The 27,238-nt window shown below is 46.0% G+C and overlaps 1 protein-coding gene across 1 annotated transcript; it reads right to left on the reverse strand.

The window, feature by feature from the left end:
* Window positions 1-34: 34 nt before the first annotated feature.
* On the reverse strand, window positions 35-27,238 carry VOPP1 (VOPP1 WW domain binding protein). Its single transcript, XM_061554598.1, has 5 exons — window positions 26,475-27,238; window positions 15,301-15,356; window positions 11,324-11,401; window positions 8,362-8,513; window positions 35-7,927 (listed from the first exon to the last, which is right to left on the reverse strand). Exons 1-5 carry the CDS (start codon window positions 26,523-26,525, stop codon window positions 7,602-7,604), a joined length of 663 nt encoding a protein of 220 aa, XP_061410582.1. The 5' UTR covers window positions 26,526-27,238; the 3' UTR covers window positions 35-7,601.

Here is a 27,238-nt window from a genome sequence, read left to right on the forward strand (position 1 = left end):
GGCTGCCAATGGAGGCAAACACTGCCCAACACTCGATGGGACATGGAGACACTTTTATTTAACTTTGGGTTCCGTAAAGAATGTTGACCGAAGCACTCGTATGCATAAACACACACAAAAAAAACTCCAATATCTTTAACATTTTCTTGTATTTTTACTATGAACAATTTTTTACTATAAATACTGCTTTTACCGCAAGTACAGTATTAATTTTTTTTTTATCAAACACGCTTTTAAAGAGCATTAAATGTAGAACACATTAATTTGTTTTAAAACTGTTAATCTATTCAACGCAGGCAGTTCTAACCTACAAATAATTATCAGATAATGTCTCAAGAGCATTTTACTTGCAGTTGTGTTCAATTAAATTTCACACCCTCTTCCCTGCCAATGTTTCGTATCAACTAATAATTACAATTCCACTGAATACAATAGAACATTTGTCTTTCTGCCCGAGGTTAAGTGAATTTCGATTGAGTTCGATAATGTGAGGTACAACACAGTATGCCATCATTGCATGAACGTTGTACCAACTGATGGTGTTTGAAAAATGAGTTTTGAGTCATGTACCACTGCCAACTGTAACAATATTGGCAAATGCAAGCCGAAGTAATCTAGCATTTCAGATGTATCCAACAATCATCATAAACAAGAATCAATAATCATGTATCCATCAACATTATACTAAGCACGGTTGAACAACAGGTTCGGCTTCAGAGCATACCACAAACTCATGAAGTTGTCTGTGCTACACTTTCTGTCTCTCATAAATCCCAGCGTGCATCTTTCCATGTATCTTTGGTTATTTTTCTGCTTTGTTCCATGTTCTATGTCCGGGTCTGTTTTGGATTATGTGCTATAGCAGGGGATAGGGAATTATTGCAAACGTTATTCTTTAAGCGCAATGGTATGTTGCTTTTCATTATCAAATGTAATATTTCAAAATGAATAAATCCTGCTTTTTCTTGCCTATGAATTTCAGAATTGTGATCCTGGTCTATCCTCAATAATTGCCCTAAATAAACATTTTTTGTCCATTTGTGTGCCTCCAACAATAAATTTTCTTTAATTCGGCAACTTATTGCACATGGCTTTTTCTTGGCTCAAATTGATATTTTTCATTAAGTTAAATAATTCAGACATCCTGCAAACCTGTATTCATTTGTTAATGTTCTTGTGTTGCCCAGAACTATGTGATATTTCAATCACTGTGTGAAAACTATATTCACACAACAGAATCGCATGCATGTACAAATGACTTGACAAAGGACATTTCGTGATACATCACTGAATATACCATTTCTGGATTTCAAAACACCGCCTCAATGGTCAAAAATGTTAAAGTTAATTAATATTGTAATACCAGCTGTATAATCTACAAAAGCAAACTATTATACAACAGAAGGGGATGTTCAAAAATACAATGTGGGATTAGATTTTTTATTGACTCCTGATATAATCCTGTAAAGGTTTTGAGAATGGGATGCTGAAAAATAACCACAGGCACGTATTTATGTCACTAATCTTCCTTCAATAACAGATTCCATTGTTATTTTATGCTTAACACTTCAATCTGGCAGACATTGCTGCGGCTAGAGTTCACAATAACTGAACACTCTAAAGTTCAAATCCAGGTTGATTTGCCAAAAATGTTCACTCAGATCTCTAACTTTCCTTGGTTTATTATAAGGAGTATCACTTGGTGGGAAGTCAACTGGTCTTGTCATATTATGCAACTCACCTCCTGTCATAGCAATGTGGAATGTCCACCACTGCGCATTGGATAGTTGTTGTGATCCCACACAGCGGTGCTCATTTTATTGACCCCAGAGGGGATGATAGGCTTAGTCGACTCCCGACCGGGATTTGAACTCAGAGTTTGAGACGAGCGCTCGTTCTTTAAAGACACGCACAAACAACTTTCTGTCAATGCGTCAAACCGCGTCTCTTCGAGGTTTCTCCAGTATTGCCTGCCTTTGACACCCTTACCGCAGTGGGCTGCTCTAAATGTTGCCATCGGAGAGCGGCCGAAAGAGGAATGCGAAACAGGGGCCACCGACTACAAGTGGACACACCTAGCTTTCACACACACGAATGGCACAAGGGTACATCACACATTAAGTATACACTTTCAGACATGCAACATGCAAAGGCTACTTTTAGTACTCATCATGTTACTCTGCTGTTATCAGAAAACCGACATCAATTACATACGTGGCAAAAAAGTGTATCCCTTTAGCAAAATAGCCACCCACCTAACATTTATAAACTGCCACATGTGACTTGTCTGCACTTTAGTAGGCTTTACCCCAGTGCAAATGTATAGTAGCGCACAAGAGCCCTTTACTTGAATTTAAAGCACTGAACTAACATACATAGACAGATTTTCCAATGACAATTAAATATCAGACCTTTGGAATGTGATTTCCCGGCTGTGTGTGTGTGTGAATAAAGAGTTAACACAATGAACAAAAAATTAACCCGTAAAAACAGTTTTTCACTATAAATCCTTTATATGCGTGGCGGCTAGAGTCCTCTCGTCCTCTGGCTTGAGATGGCTGCCACCTATGGGTCAGATAATTGCCTGCCACCATTAAGCAATTGGTAATTAAATATAACTTATTTTTTCCTAAAAAGTGTAAAATTTTGGAAAAAAAATTTCACGAAAATAAATTGTCACGCACAACGAGTCTGTGTGCAAAATGTCAGCTCGATTGGATCACGGAAGTGGGTTAAAAAACGACCGAAAGATTTGCACAGTCGTAAGCGCGCAAGCAAGCAAGCAAGTGAACTTAATATAAAGGATTTAAAAATGGAACGCAGTTTTGTTGAATCACGCTGTACAGCGGCTAGTTTCCCATCCTGACATTACACTCATTGTTCCACAATCCTGGGCCAAGTGTGGAAATTCTCCATTTATGTGGCAGGTTTTAATTTGTCCATAAGAAGTCCACTGTCGATCTCTCACAAAGTGATACTCATTTCATTGATCCCAAATTCATTGATCCCAAATTCATTGATCCCAAATTCATTGATCCCAAATTGATGGGCTGAGTCAACCCCCAACTGGGATTTTAATTCACAACCTTTCAATTGTGAGAAGTCGACAATAGATTAGCAATAATGAAAGTTTTTTTTCTATTAGTCTTGTGTATTAAAATTTCAAAAAACACCTTAGAAAACCACTTAAAGCGACGATGACTCTACTGCCACTCCCTTATTTATTATCTGTTGATGGAGATCATTAAGTGGGAAATGAAGTGTGCTAGTTTTGGAGGCAGACCTGTTTCCAGAAATCAACCGCCATATTTCTTAACTACAAACGAAACGATGACTGCAACGGAGACATGAAGAGTGAACATCAATTGACCAGCGTTGTGAATTGCTCGCCAAACATTGGTCCGACGCAGCGTGCTTAACTAATCAAATGCCGCGAGGTGTCCAAGGTGATGGCCACACGGCGTGTGATGGACGCTTGTGAAAACACTGCGCTGTAACCAGCACTGCTCAGGGATGAGAATTCCCCTTCGGATCGCCAACGCGTGTGTCCACTGCGAGAGCAGTCCCAACTCTGACGACAAATGTGACTATCCAACTCACTATTATTATAATACATAATCATTGGCGGCTGGTGGCTAAATATATTGAAGACACAAATCCTGTTGGGGAAGGGAGGGGGTTGGTGTAGTTAATTAAAATCTTTATAATGAGCACGTCGATATGGCATGACATCTGTTGCTATGTTTGGACAAACATCTATTTCATATATTGGTGAATACTAAACGAACATCAAGGATCAAACATAGCAACAGATGTATGTGTTAAACTTCTTTCGCACCATACGTAGCCGACCGTTCTAACCGGAGGTGCGACGAAAATATGCCATAGGTTTGCTGCGCGTTTTTTCGTTTGACTCGACTCCTTGACAGCCCCCCCAGCGAAATGTTTGTCGACTGCGCTTGGAGGCAGCAATCACGACAAGACGTTGCCGTGAAACGTCTGTAGCGCTGCACTTGCCGTTGACGCGCGCTCATGGCCATTACCGCAAAGGCAGATGCCATGAAATGTGCCGAACGTAAATCTGCCCGCAGAAATGGGCGAATACCAGCATGCTATCTATTTGGAATGTTAATGCGACTTGCTGGACTAATCCTATCGCACATCATGTCACGTTTACTCCGTACCGATCATCCGGCTAGGTGGTGCCGTCACAGAGTGATCAATTCACATTCGAAACCTGGTCGGGGATTTGACTCGGCCACCTTTATCGTCTGGAGTCAATACATTAAGTACCACCTTGTCGAAGTCCCAACAGTGGTTGCCCTTTGCAGTGACTCAGCCTTGCCATAGGAATTTGTAATTTTCACCATTGGCTTTGAGCCACCTATGGAGAAAGACACCAATACCAATTTTAGCAGAGAGACTGAATTAATTAAAGCTATATAGCACACTGCAAACAAATAGAGTTACGTATTTAATAGAAAACAATATGCAGAATGTGCCTAATGTGTTGTTAAAAACCACGTTTGCACTGATTGGGTTGACTCGTCTGTTTCTCCACAAAATATCGGTAACAATTGCCTTCCTACCAAGCAGCTGCTTTAAATTATGGCGTAATTTCAACAGACACTGTACTAACGTGAGAATCACAAGATCCCACTACAATGCTTCAATTGATCTCTTTGTAAATGTTCCCCAATTTGTTCAGCTTCTTGAGATGTAGTCGCATTCAGAGGCTTCATAAATCCAAATTATCATGCAATTTGCATTGTATTGTATTGTGTGTATACTGCATATAATACGTGGAATAGCAGCATCTTGACTGTATCGTTAACCAAAATCCACCACTGTAATCGTGGCACCAATCTTCAGAAAATACCTGCCTAATCCTTCAAAAAACGTAATCTTTATAGCACTCAAGAGTTTTCAACAAATATCCACTGTAATTTATCCAAAGCGTTTTTACAAAATAAAGAAAAAACGCAGAAACAACCTGACGGTTAAGAAGATGCGACCGAGCCCCATGCCTTCAGTCACAGAGCGCGTGTGGACTTTCTGCGCCCTGACACTACAAAATCACTTCCACTAACGGGAAGTTCCATAACCATGGACCACTTTGACCTGCCAAAGGCAATCTAAGCAATTTTTAGAATGAGACTGGTGGATAGGCACATGACATCCCAAGCTACTCTGCCCAGGTGCCGTGCATTGAATTAGAACACGGACAGTGGACAAGTACGTCAAGATTGGCAAGGTGGACAATGCTCACGATTGATGCCCCAGTCAAGAGCCCTGTGAAGAAGCCTTCGATTTTAGCGGCAACATTAAGGTTAATCTTCTTGGTTCTTTCGGTAAAACATAATAAAATAATTCTCACGACGTTTCGGCCACAACGCAAGCAGCCGTCCTCAGGTGGAGAACAGGTCTGTCGAGAAGACAGAGTTATTCAGACTGATTTTATTGTTTTATTTTTATTATTTTATTATTTCCATTCTACGTGACTTTACCGAAAGAACCAAGAAGATGAATCCCTGCAGTCACGAAAGCTTTAAATCGAAATTTAACATTAAGGTTATTTGAAACAGCAGCCGATTGAAGAACAGATGGGTCATCAGTGTTCGAATATCCCGATGTTCTCAGTTCCGTCACTAATGGTTACAATCAACAAAGATCCTTAACAGATTTTAGGGCAAGTGCTGTTAGCGAGCACCTATGAAGGACGGCACAGCGCACCTGGGTGTTGGGTGGCCAGAACCACGCCCGGCCACCTTTGTCTCCTTAGTAGTGATGTGTACACATTGTCTCTTGGAATTTTGCCTCACTTGATACAGTAAATTTTAGCTGTGACGGTCCCACCTGATGACGGAGACTTGTGTTGCCTCCGAAACGTCGTGATTTATTATTTTATCACCATTATTTTATTATTTATTTGTATTATTTATTTTTACCTACGTGGCTTTACCGAAAAAACCTAAGAGTACTCATTAGAGGTTGAGTCGACCTCAAGGAGGCCCAGGACTGTTTCAGATAATCGTCACCGGTATTTCCCGTGCGCGGGAATCGAATTCAGGTCGTCGAGTTTGTAGTGCAGCGTGCTGACCGTGACACCACCGCTTGTCACACGACTAATAGTTGCGCACACATACAACACACACGGACAAATGTAACATTTTATCACTGCAGTCAGCACGGTCCTACGCAAGGCCGATGACATTTGTGGAGGACATGGACAGAGACAACCACTCACCCAGTACCTGACAGGATAACAGAATGCTGGCGATATAACCAAAGAAGTGTTCTCCAAATGTGATGCATGCCCGCTGTTGTAATGGATGCTGAAGCAATTTGATGTCCATACGCACATGTATAATGCATTGTCACCAATGACTGCAGAGTACAAGTCCACTGTGCTATTTAATGCAGACAAGGCACAAACAAAAGCAGCAGGCTCATTCTAGTAACATCACACATTTAGCGGCGTTCATTTCCTACGTGGGACAACCTTTGGCAGGGATGACACACATTCCAACTGCAATACATTCCCGTGTCCTCTCAGGAGGTTCCTCTTATCAGTAAAACAAACACCTCGGCTAAGCAGACACGTTGTTCCCCTTGTGCCTATAATCCAATATGTAATGCATATTTACCTTAAGTCCGCAGTTTAGAAACTGTCCGGTGAATGGGGAGAGATCGTAAGCCCATCACAATGAACAACACGGCTTTATTGGGAGGTATGAGCCCAAGTTTCAAACTTAGAATCGAACCTGGCTCAGGATTTTAACCTGTCTCTGTGCCACTGATAAGGGCCTAATCCACACGAAGCCACTCAGTAGATCTCCTCTCTGTATACCTAGAATACAACATGACAGCTAGGATGCAATAACAAAAAAACATTCAATAAGTACGTCTGCGTGTGAACCATTGGGTTTTAACACCTGCGTCTGTCCCATGACCTCCTGCCAGCGAGGCCTAAAGGTGCACCCATCCTGGCACAAGCGCCTTGGTGACATCACCGCCACTTAGTGGCGAACAGCGGTTGTTGTTGTATAATTGTGGAGGAAAAGGCGGCTGGGTGTGGTGCTGGACACGCTTCCCCGTCCTGAGCTGCGGTGGCCTTCATAGGTGCTTGCTAACAGCACTTGCCTCAATAACCTGCTGAAGGCTGTGTGGGGGGGGTATCTTTGTCGATGTTTGCACGTGAAGTGCGGTGGTGCGTTGCTTTGCACACTGCGCTCTGACCCCGATGGCCTGGATTGAGTTCCCACCTGTGCACGCCATGTAAGTGGTGCTTTTTTGGAGTGTCCCCTAGGTCAAGTCATCGTTAAATTTGTAATTGGTACGGTTTGTGTGAACATCAGCACTGGGGATACAAAGGTGGAGAGGCATAGTGCCGGCCACACGACCCCTTTGTGTCCCAGGCCTGGTCTTAAACGGTGTTCACGAATGGCACTCACCCTTACATTCGACAAGGCTAAACAGGGCAATCTCGTCCGAGTGTGTATACGTGTGCGTGTGTGCGCATGCACGAGTGTGCGGCCAACAGGGTAGGGGAAAGGTCTACGACGCACACGACGAGACGCTGCGACGACACGAGACGCGCTTCACCGCGGCGCCGAGGACTTCACGACCTCCTCGTAGGAAGGCGGAGGAGCCATCGGCGTCGGGTACGGCACGTACTGCTGACGGTGATGATGCACCGACAGCTCGCCCGGCTGAGTCTGGTGGCCGAGGCTCTGGGCGCCGAACGGGTGCGGCTGAGCGTGGCACGCGAGCGGGTGCTGCGGGGGCTGGTAGACGGGCGGCGGGTATCCCGGCTCGTACAGCGGCATGCCGGAGGGCTGCGGCGGGTACGGGTACACGACCGGCACCTGCCCGCCGGGGAACGGTCCCTGCTCCGTGTAGAAGTACATCCCCGAGGGCAGCGTGTCTGTGACGGGGACGGCACACGGTGGGCGCGGCGCGAGGGTTAAGGGCCGTGTACTTCGTCAGGTCCCGGCATAGGCTTGGCTCTGGTTCGAGTGTATGTACGTACGTATGTAGAACTTCTTACACACCGTACGTAGCCAACCGTGATAATTAGAGGTGCGTTAAAGGACAACAAACTAAACACAAAAAGCAGTTCTGAAGAAATGAGCCGGCTCTAGTCATGGTCCCAGCCGTGCTCATGGTTTCTGCAAGCTGAGCCTGGCTCAGGCCACGGCTGAGTCGCTCACGCATCTTTGAAAGTAGCATTGGTGGCCGTGACCTCCTGACCACAACTCGTGCACAGGGTGTGGGTGGCGGTGGGAGGGTGTGAAGTGTGGGCAGGGTGGGGAGGGTGGGCAGGGTGGGGAGGGTGGGGAGGGTGGCACAACAACTCACTGTGGAACCTCCTGGCCCTGGGCCCGCTGGCGTGTGCGGTGTACGTGACGGTGAGCGGGGGCTGGCTTGCGATGCCGCGTGGCCCCAGGTACCTCCTGCGCAGCCACAGCCCCGAGCCGCAGCAGAAGAGGATCCCGAGCAGAAGGCAGAACCTACGCCGCGCGCAGGCCAGGCGACACAAACAAAGATCCCCCGTGTGACGTGCACAGGCTTAAGTGCTGTTACCGGCACCTGTGAAGATGCACAAGGGGGTGGTGGTGTGGCCTGTACCACGCCTGGCAACCTTTGTCTCCCCGGTGCTGATATTTACACACAGCACCAGGTACTGACATAAGGCTGAGTCAACCTAGGGGAGGCCCAGGACCGGTGCGGTTAATCGCCACTGACGTAAGCCATGGCCGGGAATCGAACTCGGGTCACCGGGTTCGCGGCGCGGTGTGCTAACCACTACTCCGCACCTGGCGGTGGTGTCGTGGTTAGCAGGTGTTTTTGCCTGCTGCAGCACTTCACCGTGAGAAGCAGAGGGAAAAGGTGATTTTAAAGAACCGGTCGACCATTTCACGAGTGAATAGCACTGAATTGCATCGTGTGCGACATCTTTCTTTAAATATCGCGTTTCGATGGACAGGTGAAGCAATCGGCTCTGTTCACACATGAAAACACATTTTCAAAAGAGGACTTTTCAACAAAGAGACTGTGTCCTGTAGAAGTAATTTAACATTGCTACAGGAAGAGTGTAAATAGCCTGACACACTCCAATCCCCGAGCTGGCAAGTACCTGTCATTCCTTGGCATCATCTTCCACCTATTCCATGGCCTCGTTCACCCACAGCCCAATCAATAAGTCCCGGAGATGATGTGCAAAGCAATTCAATGTCCTTTGCTTCACCGCGTAAAACCCACTGAGATGCCACACTCTGTAGGGTGAACCAAGTATGTCCCGCATTGTGGATTTGAGGTTTGTAATCTGATACGCAGTTGCATACCCTTCTGTGTGGCAATTGAGTCTTTAACGTCTATTTTACGGCAATCGACAGATTCTTGGCAATGCCAAGTAACGTAACCACAGGCCTGGGCAGTTTCGGGAATTGAACCCTGGCAAGTGCAGTCACTGCTACTGGGATATCTAGTGAGGTGGCCAGAAAGTTCAGAGGACACGTGCCCTCGTCATAATGCCAAGCCAACACTGTTCAAGTCCTGGGTTCACTCCAGATTAGAAGTTTTCGTGACTGCAAGGATCCATACTCTTTGGTTCTTTCGGTAAACCCACGTAGGTGAAAATAAAATAAAAATAACTAAATCACGACGTTATTTTTTATTTTCACCTACGTGACTTTACCGAAAGAACCAAAGAGTATAGATCCTGGGTTCACATCTAGGTTTTGGCCACCGTAATTGACAGCTGTTTTCAAGTGCAGTGAGTGTATGGCCCCCGCCTGGTCAATAATGACTGCGCAAAAAAAGCTATCATTAGGGAATAGGGGGAAAAAAGTGCCAATGTGTTCATAATGAGTTATGCCTTCATGTGCAATGGATGCCTTTCAAGTAAATGTTAGATGCAACGGTGGAAGGCTGGGCATGATATAAAAGCATTCTGAATAATGTGTAGTGTGCACAGATGGAATATGGAGAAAAGAATCCCCGTTGATTCTTTTGTAACAAACTCCCCCCACCGCCCAGCTCCACATCGCTCTCCATTTCTCCCCTTTGCGTTGCAGTTGCGCCATCAAGGACGCCTTTTAAGGATCAACTCAAGAGTAGCGTAATTGGTGTGTGCAACTCATTGAATGGAATTCAGTTTTATACGAAGGTGTTTTCAATTTATTTCGGAACAATAACGTTTTTCGCGGCACATTATGGAGGCGAGGGAGAAAAGCATGGCTTTAACTCGCAACAGTGAGCCGAGTTAATGACAATAATCATAATCTGGAAGAATCCGATGAGCTATGAAGCTCTTTTTCACAGGTGTCCCGACTGGGGGCGGGTCAGAAAGTTACAAACAACGAACAATACAAAAACAACCTTAGGGGTGCTAATTATAGGAAAGGTAAACAAGTGACGAAATAAAAATAAGTGAAATATTTAAGTACGAATTGCATGAGTACATCAATAAAATGAAATCTCTCTGCTCTTGGGATTCTTTTAATCCATGACTCAGTCATCCGCAGAGTCGGGTTGACTTGCATATCATCAACTCATTAGCTGCGGATAATGGGTTAATGATTCCTTGCATTTGTGGATAACAAAAAAACCTCAACACATTCGTCAATAACACTGCCTATATGCATAATATATAACAAATATATATAATGCACAATGTTTTTGGGTAATGGTCCTTCTTCATATGTAATGGAGAAGGGCTAATGTCTGATATGTCACCTAATATATATTTTATTTTAAGCAGTGTTATTGTCGAAAGTGTTTTGTAATTGTGTTTGTGCACCACTACCAATGCAGCATCACCAAATAGCTTGTTTAATTTTTGTGAATTACGGATCGCGGGTAAGAGTCGTTTTTCATTGCCGACAACACGGTGGAAACTCAAATGACTTTAAAGTGCGCTTTCTGCGCAATGTCAACGCAGACGCCAAAGAGGTCAACTCCTTCGTCGGTAGCACGAGCCTTTCCCTCTCGGCGAAGCAATCGCCAAGAGCACATTGGCAGCAAGCGCACGCGGGAGGGAAGGCGCTCGCACGCCGGCAGAAAGTGCAACCGCAGATCGCGCAGGCGCTGTGGGAAGGGCCACTTTTGTGAGCCACTTTCACAGTCTTTCCACGAGGACGTGAAAATGTCTCACAAAGAGTTTCCGCGCGAAAACCCGTTCGCTTAGGCGAGATTAAAGATGAGACGATGGCGGCGGCGGTGTGAAGCCAGCAAGTGTAGCGGTCGCCCGCCGTTATGGGAACAACAGAAGGGGTAGTGGTGCGTGCGTGCGTGCGTCTGCGTGCGCGCGCTCTCTCACCAGAAATACCAGATGCGGTAGAGGGAAATCACGCGGACGCAACACTTTTTCCCACAGCAATCTTCGTACGGGGGGCACCTGCAGGGAGCAGGAAGTGAAGGTGCAAAAAGTAAACACGACGCACATTAACAGACGAGAAACATAACAAATATAGGTGTGTATCTCTCTCTGCAGCGGGGGGGGGGGGAATATCAGGCCCGGTAGGCTCTAGTAACAAGCACCTGTCTCACAATTGTAGGGTTGCCAGTTCACATCTGAGTCGGGTGTCAATGCAGCCCATCATCCCTCTGGGATCAATAAAATGGGTACCACTGTGGGAAGTTAGCTGTGGTAACGACCCGAGGGATAGCAGCACTGCATCCCAATGCTCGCTTTGGCAGGGAGGCGCATCGATTCGATCGAGGCAATACGTGCACTGCACTGTAGTTCATTTTTTGCAGCTACTGAAAAAAAAGCTTTGGTAAAATGGTATTTGCGTAAGAAAGTGGCCGAGGTGTTTCTTTTATCTCATCCACAAAGATTAAATATTGAGGGAAAAAAACACGAATGGCAGTAAATTCAAAAGCACATTCAAAGTGTGCAGCCATTACTGAGCGGAGGGAGAGGCGAGGGATTGTAGCCCAGGATCTCAAGGATGCTGGCTCAGTGACCTCATCATTGGGCCTATGAGCCATCTTATCAGAGCCTGAAAATGACGTTGAAGGCAGAACGTGTCTGCGTGTGCATCCACGGTGGCGAGATGTTAACTACATTGCCTGGTATGCAGGAGGTTGTGGGTTCGATAAAGACCGTCATGCCTGTATATTTGGAGTTTGCATGTCTCTCTCCCCGTGGTGGTGTGGATTTTTCTGCGGGTTCTGAGGTTTATCCCTCGATATTTAGAAACATGCCTCTAAGAGTATTTGGCTGCTATACATTTCCACGTGAAAAGCCACTTTGTTGAGCTTTCATTTGTGGCCAGGTCACTTCTTAAAAAAGAGCTATATTTCTCAGTGGGCCTTACTTGGTAAAATAAAAAAATTGTTCAGTTTTATATCTTCCGCAGATTACTACTTCCCCAAGTCTAAATCAATAGCACCTCAAAATAACATGGGGGGGTTAATTAAACTCCACTGACTACGGTTATAAATCAATTAAGTAAACCACAAAGGCCATGCTCACTTGAGAGTTTATCAAAGACCAAGCCTACTTCACTTTAAAAATCAAAGTGGCGTATAATTAATGTGTTGTGTGAAGTCATTTTACAAAGCAGTAACATCTTCATTTTCTAAGCTCTCTCTTTTAACGGCAACCTGTGCATTATGCTTGTGCTAGCTTTGGAATATGTACTGCAATTATTCTGAAAATAAAAATACATATTTAAATGTATACAGTACAGGACTGCCGTAAAATTACACCATATTGGTTGGGTTATTTCATAATGGTTGCTGAAAAGTGAACAATCAAATCAAATACAGTACCGTTGCTATTTTACTGCAATAATATCCTCTCTCCAGGAAAACAACAGTTTACCCGAGTATCGAGACACTGTTTCAGGAGCACTCTGCAATTGGTGTGTGTTTGGTCAATCACATTTTTAAAAAGGTGTTTGACATGTAGGAGGGAACCCAGAGTATCCAGAGAAAACCCAACAACCGCGTGGGCACAGCGCGATGTGATCACATTCATTGCTGAACTGCCATCTCCTGGCCACCTAACATAATTACTCTTTGGTTCTTTCGGTAAAGTCACGTGACTTTACCGAAAGAACCAAAGAGTAATTCCTGCAGTCACGAAAGCTCCAAATTAACACCTAACATAATCCCAAATGCCGGTCCGGTGTGTTCCGATGCCACCAATGCCCCGGGGACTACCCGCCCAAGGAACGTCACAATGTTGCAATGTATCCCGTGAGAGAGGACGTGGATACAAACGTATTCTATCCATCTAAAATAATCCCATGTACCATGAAGAGTTTTTTTCAATAGTATTAGCTACTTTGACTTTAAACAAAGTGGTACTGATTGGGCCCTATATAGGTGATAGGTGAATTTGATCCCCGACCGGGTAACGAACTCATGAATTTCGATTTGCGAGCAAAGCAGAATCAGAATATTTAATTGTACTGGAGGAATCCGATGAGCTATGAAGCTCTTTGTCACACATGTCCAGTAAGGGCGGGTCCAGAACGTGACGCTAGAATCAGGGCACTCCACTGCTGGTCAGGTATTGCTTCACAGGGCAGTGTTTCAAGTAATAAATCCACACCGCCAATGAAGCTTTAACTCCTCCTATATTAGGGTCGCATTAAGCATTTTCTAAACGTTGAAAGTGATTAAAACTTTTGATTAAAATATATGTACCATCATGAAAAAATACGCTTTCCCAGTCAACAGGTTGATGCTGCACTACCCAGGGCAAGACAAATCGGTTTCCATGAACCGGAGAAGCAGCAAGCATCGTCCAGAGAATTGGCTGCCTATATATTGGCAACAACAAAAACACCTGTCCACCCTGCCTGTCCCCTCCATTTGAAAATGATAGGCACTGTGTTTACTGCCTTAGCTTCACACAGATGCTCAGCTCATGTAACATTTGTCACGTTGCCATGGCTCCCCTTCCATATGAACCTCTTTTGACGGAGCGCTGCACACAACGTAACAATGCTACAGCGACTTTGCCCTCAACTGTGCGTCAGTCTCCGCATGCGACAGATGGTTGTTTGGAGACTTTGGCTGTAACAGCTGCAATAGTGTATTATATCACAAGGGTGGAATTATTCACCCCCACCGCCCCATGAAATTCCATGAATTGTCTCCAATTAAGTCACGATCTGATTTTTTTTTTAAAGATTACATCATCTCCGTGCAGGGTTTATTGGGTGTAGAGATAATGTGAGCCGATTGCCGTACATATAACACATTATCTAACAATCACCATTGTGAACTTGGATCATCAGTTTAAATATAGATATTAATCAATGAATGAATGGATACATCATTCCACCCCTGCTTATATCTCACTTAACCCTACGATGTTTTGAATCACGGGCAGCAGTCATATTCTATAATCAATCAGGTGGGACAGTGGATAGGCGTATGTCTCGCATTCAGAAGGCCACAAGATCAAAGTCTAGTCAACGATGGACTCAAGTCGTTCGATCATCTGGAGTGGATAAAATTACCACTTTGTGGGACGAACATGGCGGTTGTCGTTATAGATAGCTTCGCCCCTGCCATAGAAACGTGGAATTTCCACCACTTGCTTGTGGCTGCGCAAAAGAAATGTATGCTGCCACGCACTCAGCTGAGCAGGAAAGTGCTTTTGTATATTTTGACTGTCGAGTAATATTCCAAACTTGCTGTTGTACCCAATCATGTCATGAATATAATGAACATAATTTTGTAGCTCGTTCTGCCAGCAGAGAAACGCATTATCATATTAGGGAATATTCCTGGGATATGAAACCACAGATTACTCGTGGAGTCGCGCCTATAAAAACCCCTCATGCCTTATGATACTGTAACGTGCTCCGTCGCACTCAATGGAGGTTAGTCCACATCACATGGGCCAGAACGTGAGTACGAATGTTAATGTAAAAAAATTTGTAGAAAGGTCGATTTTGAAGATTGCATTTTTTTTTTGTTACGCATTAACGAGATAACCGGGTGAGACCGTTGACTCGTCACAGATGACAATGCGGACTTAATCATGGATGGCTGCCATCAATCCGAAACCAGGATCCCAGCAGCGCTGGCTCAGTACGGTGACGAGGACATTCGCCCTCCCTGCCCCGTGCCCCGTACCGCCCTGGGCCATCCACACACCTCACTCACATGGCGCCGGTCCCCTTCCGTAACCGCGCACAATTCAGCGTGTGTCCCCTTTGAGCAGCGATGCCACCATTTCAGAAGCGGCTTCCATTTAAGAGGTGCGAGCAATTTGCGCCCCGCAACGCTGTGCGCACATCACAAGCACTCACCGATCATTGCACTTACGTGAAAGGCCTGCTGAAACCATCCTTGTGGTAATTACAGTACTTGGCTTCACAGGCCTGTCGAAAAAGAAGTGTGATTCATTAGAATAATCATCAGCAGCAGTGGCAATCATCATCATCATCAGCTGTTCAGCACGGTCGTGCCTAAAAGAGGGCCATCCTCTTTAGGTCAATCGTCACTCGTTACAAGAGACAAATCAGGTCATTTGAAAACATGGAGGTGAGCTCAAATACGTAGTCATTCCTTTAGCCAGAATTGCTCTAATCTGGCAAATCAATAGTCTGTCTCCACTACAGAAATGGAAAGTTTCATCACACGAGATCAACAAAGATGATCAAACACACCATGTATTTGAAGAGAGATGGGATCTTGACTTATTTTGCGTGTGGTATGCAAGGTGGAGCAGTGGTTAGTGTGCTGCACTATGATCTAAGTGACCTGTCCGTAATGGAGGTTTTTGTTGGGTTAGATCGCGTACATATAAATGCGGTGTTAAACCCGCCACCACCGACACAGCCAAGTAGTAAGGTTTGTCACGTTAACAAAACGTGCCAATTAGTTGCTACTTCAGCACCCCGGTGTGTTGGAGAGTACTTCAGCACCCCGGTGTGTTGGAGAGTACTTCAGCACCCTGGTGTGTTGGAGAGCAACTAATTTCCACGTTTTATTGTCGTGACAAACCTTAATCATTGGCTGTGTCGGGTGGTGGTTGGTTAACGACACAGTTACATTTAGACGAGCTATCCCAACGTCACTTTTATTTTCCCTTCTTAGCTTGGCCGCCGTTCACAGTGGCAAACTGATTTAATCCAGAAAATCCTAGCAGAGGGGTTGGTGGACCACACAGAGACTATCAGCGAGCATGAGTCACCCACCTATTGGGCGATGAGGTGGCCTGATGAGGGTAATTCCAGCATGCAGGCTGCTGACCTATTTGTGCAGACCACTGAGTATTATCGACTCGTATGTGTGTGGGTCTCGCCCTGGATACCCCGGTTTCTTGCCACACAGTACAATATTTTGAAACACTTCATCCATATTCATATGTGGGGGCACTTTTTGATTACCGCAAAAATAATTCGCATGGTTATTTGCAGTAAAAAGGACGACTTTGGCCGATCAACAGAGATAACACGGATAATAGCAATAATCCATTTGTGGGTGACGTAATTTTCCATGGGTAAGGGGAGTGAATTTGGCCACGATTGACACGAGTCTCGCTGCATTCAAATGGGCGAAGCATCTCACACAAGATCCTCCTGAAAAAAAAAATACTCATTAAGATTGTCCCTGAGAAACAGGACTCTTGATTACACTATTTGAATTGCATGCAAAGCCTTTAATTGGAATTCGACTTAGTGTTACAAAGCAAACACAGGGATGACATTTAATGACTAACACACGTATGCGGTTCTGTGAACATGTTGCACAATACAAACACAATGAGATGTTAATTGCTTCTGTGGTTCAATTTCAAAAGTCCTCGCCTAAATTCTTACAAGTCTGAATCTATCAGTTTTTTTTTCAGTTTCATTTATTTGGTATAGCCCTGTGAGCCATTCGGCTCTTGAATCGGGTGCAACCGCAACAAACAAAAAACAAAAACAAGAAAACATCTTAAAGTGACTATGCGCAAACAGAAAAAACCAGTAAAAAACTGCAAAGTCCTCCAGAAAAAAGCACCGTACACCAACGCTGTGCAAAAATCCCAGTGGGATGCAAGTCAAACACCAACAACAACCACAAGACAACTTAGATTAAAGCCATCATTCTAACTCCGTACTACAACAAACAAACATGGCCAAACCAAAAAAAACGCTTTCGAAATCACCAAAATAAAGCCATAAGCAATGTAACAGTGATCACCACCCTCCTGCCTGTAGCTCGCTGCTGCACTGCCTACGTGTAGGACGGGTCTCAACTGCTAATGCACAACATTCCCAGGGGTAATACCAACACTGTAGCTGCCAACAACAGCAAGACTAAAACAACAGGGAGAGTGATCAATGCAGTCTTTCCACGCCAGCTCTACGGTGCACGCGTGGGACGTGATTCATAACTGTCGCTAGGTTTAACAAGTCATTTTAAATATAATCTGAATGACCCTTTTCAATCAGCCAATGCCGAGACTAGGATTTCGGCGTGCAGCTAAACCACGTGTGGCAGCTGCGTTTATAATTTTTCACGATAGAAAAATTTATTTAATGAAATATATCCAGTGGACACATACGTCGGCTGGGTGTCCCACTGTCCCACGTGAGTTTGAAGCTTAGTTGATGATTAAAAACATACTTTATAGTTACAGTAAAGCATGGCCTTTAGGGATATCACTGTGTTGATGTTGAACGAATATGTATGGGAGTGACTTCGCAATGACATCACGAGTGCTAAAATGACACACTTGATCATGAGGGGTGGCAACGGCATTGGAAGGCCTTCATCCAACAGAGAATAAAAAAAAATTGATGATGCTGAGATGATGATGATTAGTCAGGTCTGCTACAGTGCTTAGAACGTTGCACTTGTAATGAGATGGTCAAATCACATGCAGAGGTCAACTCAGACCATCATCCCTCTGGAGTTCACAAAAAATGAGCACTCCACTTTTCTGCGGGAGTTCACGATGGTTGTGGACTTTGTTCTGCCATAACAATGGGGTAATTCTTACCACACACTGGCTAGGGTTGCCACCTATCCTGGTTTTCCCATGAGTGCCCTCCTCTTGATGTGGCTGCCGTGCAAGCATTTCGAGGACTGCAGTTTAACACGTAGGCTTTCGCGACCAATATTATCCATAAGAGGTTGTTTTTTTCTTCCAGGACTTGTTGACAAATCCCAGTTTCAGTTGCAGAATACATAATGTGCCTCTCAAGACAAATGTATTGCAGAAATACTTCTCCCCGCTTATGGTATACTGTCTTCTCATTCCTACGATATGTCCCAGTTTTTTTTGTCTGACCTCAGAGGTCAGAGCCCTACTGCTGGCTCGGTGCAGTACTTTGTTGAAGGCCACATCCACACGTCCACTGGAGAAACCCCTTCGACTTTCTATACATGTAGCGTACAGTGCTCTTTGTTGTTGTTGTTGCTGCTGTAATATTCATGGCTTGTGTGCTTGAGAAACGATTTATATGGGCACTTAGTCACCACTGGTTAAAATATAGATTACACCAGAGGCGGTAAATGTCAAACATTATGAGCTGGAAGCAGTCCATGTGCACACAGCAAAACGTGTTCACTCGCTCATACGGTGACTAATAATCAAAATGTATTAAACAGATATTTTGATGGCATTATTATGGAGTAATGGACAGTGAATTTTATTTTTTCTCTCTCCAAACTCTAGACTGTGCAACCATCCTGACATCAGTACAGCTTGCCCACTGGGACATCACGTTCAACGTGCTTTAAGTGTGTCACTACAGCCACACACCCAGCCTGCACTGCATCAAATTGACGTGCGGGAATTATTTGCAGCAAGATGCTGGACACAGCAATGCGTCTGAGTCAATGCCAATTGATGTTACTAATTAGAACGCGTGTGTCATATCGTACTGCCACAACACACTCAAGGTTCAGACACACAGCGCAGCACATTAGGGTGGACAGCCCAATCTAGACACGGATTAAATTAACCGCACCTCCGATTTGCACGGGTAGCTACGCACGCTGCGAAAAAAGTTCAACATACATACAGGCCAGTTTGCGTGGAATCCATGGTGCAATTGTCAGATAATTTTCGCTGCCTGCGTAGTATTTTTGGGGGGAATTACCAAAACACAAAGAGTATCTTCCCAAATGCCCTTCGTGCTTCATGGAAATGTGTGGCAGTGATCATCACCGTTGTTGGTCCTGAGCCAGTGGTGTAAATTCTAAATTCCTACGACCAATGCGAAAGTCTCTTTACGTAAAACCAGGCGAGACACTACATTTAAACTCAACACCCGATTATGAGTCGAATACTTAAACCAGCCTTCGATAAGACCTGTCCAAATTCGAGTGTAAGATTAAATTGTTTGACTAATGAGTTGGCACACGTTATAATTGACTGTTGTTTAATGCAAATAGCGTGTATATGTGTCAATATACATGTACTGTTTATGGTGCTCTAATCTACAAACATCGTGGATTTCTGGAACTCTTCCGGGAGCGGCTAATTCCTCTCATATTCCGCGCCACGTTTGTTGGCATCCGTAGTTTATAACAAGTTATTCTAATTTCATTATAATTGTATTACCTTGTTGTCATTTGTATTCACGTAATATTTTTGTTGTCAAAGCGATACGCATTTCAAAGAGGCCGCTGGCTTTCTAGCCATGCGAGCTCTGTGAAGTTATTCACGGAGCTGCAGAGAGAAATGTAAAATTTCTATTTAAAGCTTTCGTGACTGCAGGGATTCATCTTCTTGGTTCTTTCGGTAAAGTCACATAGAAGGGAAATAATAAAATAATAAAACATAATAGAATAAAATTGGCACGACGTTTCGGCCACAACGCAAGCAGCCGTCCTCAGGTGAAGAACAGGGCTGTTGGAAAGACAGCGTCCGAATGAACACCACCAAGCTTGGCAGCGTATGTTTAAGCTTAGAGTCGCGGCATCTCTTCAGAAAGGTGAGAGACTCGATTAGCTGAGTCTTCTTATCCCAGAGTTTGTTGAAGGATCTCAAAGTTACGTGGAATCCCTCCCTGTAGAGGTGGTTAAATTTCGATTTAAAGCTTTCGTGACCGCAGGGATTCATCTTCTTGGTAATTTCGGTAAAGTCACGTAGAAGGGAAATAATAAAATAATAAAAATAAAACATAATAGAATAAAATAGATTTTTTTGGTAGAAGAGAATGTTGCATGTTTTAGACTTGCATATCAAGTATAAAATAATGAAAACATTCTTTAACATAGACCCATAATCGCAGATTGACACTATTTGGATCTGAGAAAACTCGTAATCTTACACTCCGGGAATTTACCGCGGATTACTTTGGCCGCTCACCACTTGCCCATTTCCCGTCATCTGCACTTTGTTTGTGGATTGATGTTGTTGGTGGTGTTAGTTCCTCCGGTGAACCGCCACACACTGCGTCGTCGCAAACTATTTACATCTCTGCGGCACGCCACGGATTACGGGACTCACGATATGGCCCTCCCCATATCACCACGAATTATTGGAGTTCTGCTATCCAATACAGCATGAACATTGTCTTGGGTTTCAAGTACAGATTTGGCATTACAAACAGCAACTGTAGTTCATACACTGCATTACGGTCCCACGTAACCTGCTTCAGATACAGATAGCTACCCATGCACACGTAGCAATGTAAAGGGACTACTGCACCGCTCCTAAGTTGATGTCGCCCTGAGGACAGGAGTTGGTGCAATGTGGAGACCTCGGAATTGGTGGCTTGCCATCGTGGTGGCTTCACTACCCCCTCATTTGGCAGGTCAGTGCTAATAGGTGCTTGCAAACAATTTCTGTACAGTATTGATAAAGAGGAGGCATTTGTATCTTTATGTTAATCATTAACATACCGTACTTGGGACAAAATGCGGGATATATACCACGTGGTAACATTGCATCACCTGATGGGAATTCAACCCTGGTTGTCTTGTGAATAGACCGATTCCTGCCGTGGGAACATGGAATTTCAACAAATGGGTTCAGGACTCACAACGGGCATGACAGCCACTGAATCGATGTTCCTTTGAGAATTAAGATACGTCTTCTTGGTTCTTTCGGTAAAGTCACGTAGAAGGGAAGTAATAAAATAATAAAAATAAAACACAATTTTATTGTGTTTAAACCAAACATACAGTAAAGATAAAACACAATTTTATTGTGTTTTATTTTTATTATTTTATTACTTCCCTTCTACGTGACTTTACCAAAAGAACCAAGAAGATGAATCCCTGCAGTCACGAAAGCTTTAAATCAAAATTGAATTAAGATACGGCTCCCTTGTGTTAAAATACCCATGAAATGTCGAGTAGTTCTTGGTGACACAGTATATCGTAATAACAACGGGCATGCTCTACTAGATTAGAAAGCAGACAACAGAGGTTGTTGTGTTTAATCCACACCAACTTAAAAAATTGTTAACAAGGTATTTCAATATTTATATTTTCCGCTAGAGTACTTATTCAATAATTGAATGCCTACATGCTATTGTGTATAAACAGACATACACAACAGTAATTGCAATCTATAATCTGAGAGCACTCAACCTGAGCCATTTAATATTCAAACCAAACATACAGTAAAGCCATTGAGAGATATGGCTGCGTGGGACTTTGGTCAAAGTGACTTTACTCAGAGCCCATCATCCCCCTGGGTTGATACAATGAGTACCGCTTTGTCTGAAGTACAACGACTGTTGTCCTAGAGGGAGATTGACCCATGTCACAAGAACGTGACATTCCCACCGCTGGCTGCATCATGCGCACAGGGCCTCCAACAGAGACGATTGTCAGTAACTTCGTGGAGCACGGATGAACTCTGACATTGACCGGCACACACACACACACGAGATCCCACTCACGTTGTGTGCATTTCTATTTCACCTTACGTTCACCGTTCATTTAGTGCATACAATACATCACTGTATTTGTGTACACACTTTGCCGGGCAGCCTTTGTATGTATTGTTTGCATGAAGAAAGACACACGGACACGTGTTCTCGTCATTGCTGAAATCCCTACAATAATAATAATAATCTCGTGCAATTGTGTTCAACTACAGTCAAGGCAGCAGGCCAACTTGCCCAAACGCTGTGCACATATTGTTTGAGAAAACTTGTCGTGTAAGCGGACAACAACAATGAAACACGCGTCGTGTGTGAAACACACAAAGACGACATCACCGCAACACAACGAGTGGATTGTCAGTCCACAGTGTTGTGGGACAATGGTGACATTTTGCTCACGTAACGGGAAATGCGAGCGGTGAACGAGACCACTCGACTCCAAGTACTTTAGCCACCCATCCGAGCCACCCTCTAGAACACAGCAATGCCAATGCATGTGCCACACCACCGCAACCGCGGCTAGTTTAAAAGAACCATGCACTTAGTGTGCTTCATGAAGTGTAACATGTATACATAGCAGTTACTCCACTCAATAAACTCGTGCTAGGATGGAATAGGGACAAAGTTGGACTTTTTTTTTGTTCAAAGCCAAAGCACTGCACGTTTCCCCACCAACCTCAACACATTTATTTGTGGGAATATTCTAAACGATCTCTCTCTCTCTCCTCTGTATGCTATTGAGCCATCCTTCTACAATATTCAATGACGTTTTGCTCACCGGTGGGTAACCTTGAGGTCACGTGAGGGTTGTGGCTTATAGACTGTGTTAATTTACCTATTGAGGAGAGAGGAAGACATTAGAATCATACATTTGCAGGATTTGGCTGCTATAAATGTCCACGTGATGACAAGCCACTAACAACTTGAGCTACAATTTCGTGGGGAAAGGTCGCTTCTGAAAAAGAGCTACAGTATAGCTCAGTGGGTATTAGCTGCTAACACAAAATTGCAGTTAAAAATAGCATCTACGTGACTTTACCGAAAGAACCAAAGAGTAATCGTGTCCTAGTTGGTTTTCTGAAAACAGCTCTCTATCAACGAATGACACAAGACTGTATGGATTACAAGGACGTTACATTGTGGGTATTGTACAGTTGTATCCTGTAACCTGCAACACCTCACCCCCCCTCCATGTCAACCTGCCTGCCCATGGTCAGATTATACCATCGAGTCAAGAGACCCGGTGGTGGTGCTGCTGGTGGTGGTGCTGGTGTTGGTGCTGGTGGTGGTGCTGGTGGTGGTGCTGGTGGTGCTGGTAGTGGTGCTGGTGGTGGTGCTGGTGGTGGTGCTGGTGGTGGTGCTGGTGGTGCTGGTGGTGGTGCTGCTGGTGGTGGTGCTGGTGGTGCTGCTGGTGGTGGTGGTGCTGGTGTTGGTGGTGGTGGTGCTGGTGGTGGTGCTGGTGGTGGTGCTGCTGGTGGTGGTGCTGGTGGTGCTGCTGCTGGTGGTGGTGCTGGTGTTGGTGGTGGTGGTGCTGGTGGTGCTGCTGGTGGTGCTGGTGATGCTGGTGGTGCTGGTGGTGGTGCTGGTGGTGCTGGTGGTGCTGGTGGTGGTGGTGCTGGTGGTGGTGGTGATGGTGCTGGTGGTGGTGCTGGTGCTGCTGGTGGTGGTGCTGGCGGTGCTGGTGCTGGTGGTGCTAGTGCTAGTGGTGGTGGTGGTGCTGGTGGTGGTGCTGGTGCTGGTGGTGGTGATGGTGCTGGTGTTGCTGGTGGTGGTGCTGGTGGTGCTGATGGTGGTGCTGGTGGTGCAGCTGGTAGTGCTGGTGTTGGTGCTGGTGGTGATGGTGGTGGTGCTGGTGGTGGTGGTGCTGGTGGTGGTGCTGGTAGTGGTTCTGGTGGTGATGGTGCTGGTGGTGCTGGTGGTGGTGCTGGTGGTGATGCTGGTGGTGGTGGTGCTGGTGGTGCTGCTGGTGGTGCTGCTGGTGGTGCAGGTGGTGCTGGTGGTGATGCTGGTGGTGCTGCGGTGCTGGTGGTGGTGCTGGTGGTGCTGCTGCTGGTGGTGTCAAATTACACATCCCCAGTCGCCACCATCACCGTCCCCTCCTCATAGCCCTGCCACCACATCCCGAAGCAGCTGGTGCGAGAGAGACTGTGCCCACACCGGCGCTTGACCTTGACCAGGGATTGAACTCGTGGTGCCATCGAACCATGCACTTAGAAGAAGCCCCACGTGGACATGGCAAGTGGGATGTTGTACAGCGCTGGCAACAGAGCAGCCGATGTCGTATGCACAATGCAGTCCAGCGCCATGTGTATACGTTACAGTGGAGAGTAGTGCTCTTACAATGCAATAATTCTGAATATTGTTTCAGGACATTATACACTGTCGTGCATGCAGGACCAGTCCTGTAGGGTAACGCATGTAACATGTTATACTGGTAGGAACCTCTGGTTACACCAGCCCACAGGGGATTATTGTGTCCGTCCGTCCGTAGTGCAGGTAGGGGCTGGGTGGGGAGGGGAGGGTGGGGAGGCGCTGGGTGGGGATGGCGGGGTGGGGCTGGGTGGGGGGTGGAAGGGGTGGGGCTGGGTGGGGAGGGGCTGGGTGGGGAGGGTGGGGCTGGGTTGGGCTGGGTGGGGGCTGGGTGGGGAGGGGCTGGTCACCCCGTGTTGTGTTATATGGGGGCACACTAAATTGCTCGACAGTGAATGATCCTACACACTACACGGTACTTTCACAATCTAAAGGACTGCACGGGTTTGCCTCTGCTTGACATGGAAGCACTGCCGGGTGATATTTAGTCAGCGATGTTCCCGATACACGAGTGAATACATTAAATTAAATCACTTCATAATGTTTATGAATGCACCCTCAATAGTGCATACATTGTATTCAATATTTTGCACAACACGTATCGTATTGCTATATTGGTATGCACACATTGTGTTCGTTTATTATGTCTATAGCATGGTATATGTAGAAGTCTCCTTTTGTATACACATTGTCCTTAATAATGATGCATATACTGTATAGAACGGTATGTATATCATTGTATCAGTATTGGTTTAGACATTGTGTTCAACCATTTTATATATTCACTCAATGTAACATCGTATTCGAACGCACCACGTGTAACAACACACCACGTGTAACCCTCACCACGTGTAGCAACACACCACGTGTAACCCACACCACGTGTAACACACACCACGTGTAACACACACCACGTGTAGCAACACCCACGTGTAACCCACACCACGTGTAACCCACACCACGTGTAACCCACACCACGTGTAACCCACACCACGTGTAACACACACCACGTGTAACCCACACCACGTGTAGCAACACACCACGTGTAGCAACACACCACGTGTAGCAACACACCACGTGTAACACACACCACGTGTAGCAACACACCACGTGTAACCCACACCACGTGTAACCCACACCACGTGTAGCAACACACCACGTGTAACCCACACCACGTGTAACCCACACCACGTGTAACCCACACCACGTGTAACACACACCACGTGTAACCCACACCACGTGTAGCAACACACCACGTGCAACCCACACCGCGTGTAACACACACCACGTGTAGCAACACACCGCGTGTAACACACACCGCGTGTAACCCACACCACGTGTAGCAACACACCACGTGTAACCCACACCACGTGTAACCCACACCACGTGTAACCCACACCACGTGTAGCAACACACCACGTGTAACCCACACCACGTGTAGCAACACACCACGTGTAACCCACACCACGTGTAGCAACACTCCACGTGTAACCCACACCATGTGTAGCAACACACCACGTGTAACCCACACCACGTGTAGCAACACACCACGTGTAGCAACACACCACGTGTAACCCACACCATGTGTAGCAACACACCATGTGTAACCCACACCACGTGTAACCCACACCACGTGTAACACACACCACGTGTAACACACACCACGTGTAGCAACACACCACGTGAACCCACACGTGTAACCCACACCACGTGTAACCCACACCACGTGTAACCCACACCACGTGTAGCAACACACCACGTGTAACCCACACCACGTGTAGCAACACACCACGTGTAACCCACACCACGTGTAGCAACACACCACGTGTAACCCACACCACGTGTAACCCACACCACGTGTAACCCACACCACGTGTAACCCACACCACGTGTAACACACACCACGTGTAACCCACACCACGTGTAACACACACCACGTGTAGCAACACACCACGTGTAGCAACACACCACGTGTAGCAACACACCACGTGTAACCCACACCACGTGTAACCCACACCACGTGTAGCAACACACCACGTGTAACCCACACCACGTGAACCCACACCACGTGTAGCAACACACCACGTGTAACCCACACCGCGTGTAACCCACACCACGTGTAGCAACACACCACGTGTAACCCACACCACGTGTAACCCACACCACGTGTAGCAACACACCACGTGTAACCCACACCACGTGAACCCACACCACGTGTAGCAACACACCACGTGTAACCCACACCGCGTGTAACCCACACCACGTGTAACCCACACCACGTGCGTTTGACGTGCAACGACAACGAAGACAACAACGACAACAACAATAAACAACAACAACGACAATCACCTCCAACATCGCGGCGGCGATGGCGAGCGGCATCAGCACCACCACCATCATCGTCGTCGTCTTCTTCTGCCGCGATCCTCACAGGTCGCCCACGCCTCACTGGCATCACGCGGCCTCACCCCAGACGACAACAACCACCACCACTCATCCTCTGCTGCTGCTGTTGTTGTTGTTGTTGTCGTGGTTAGTGTTGTGGGGGTTGTAAAAAACGTGTCGGCGACTTCAGTAACGGCCCCGTCGCGGAGCTGTCAAAGCCGCGTCTCGTGTGTGACGATGGGTGGGTAGTGGTGGTGGGAGTGTGTGTCTGTGTGTCTGTGTGTGTGTGACGATGGGTGGATGGTGGTGGTGGTGGGAGTGTGTGTGTGTCTGTGTGTGTGTGACGATGGGTGGGTAGTGGTGGTGGGGGTGTGTGTCTGTGTGTGTGTGTGTAACGATGGGTGGGTAGTGGTGGTGGGAGTGTGTGTCTGTGTGACTGTGTCTGTGTGTGTGTGACGATGGGTGGATGGTGGTGGTGGGAGTGTGTGTCTGTGTGACTGTGTCTGCGTGTGTGTGACGATGGGTGGATGGTGGTGGTGGGGGTGTGTGTCTGTGTGACTGTGTCTGTGTGTGTGTGACGATGGGTGGTGGTGGTGGTGGTGGGAGTGTGTGTCTGTGTGTGTGTGACGATGGGTGGTGGTGGTGGTGGGAGTGTGTGTCTGTGTGACTGTGTCTGTGTGTGTGTGACGATGGGTGGTGGTGGTGGTGGTGGGAGTGTGTGTCTGTGT

The sequence above is a fragment of the Lethenteron reissneri genome, chromosome 20, assembly GCF_015708825.2.
Source record: "Lethenteron reissneri isolate LAM-NWPU_2019-01 chromosome 20, ASM1570882v1, whole genome shotgun sequence".
Classification (NCBI taxonomy): domain Eukaryota; kingdom Metazoa; phylum Chordata; class Hyperoartia; order Petromyzontiformes; family Petromyzontidae; genus Lethenteron; species Lethenteron reissneri.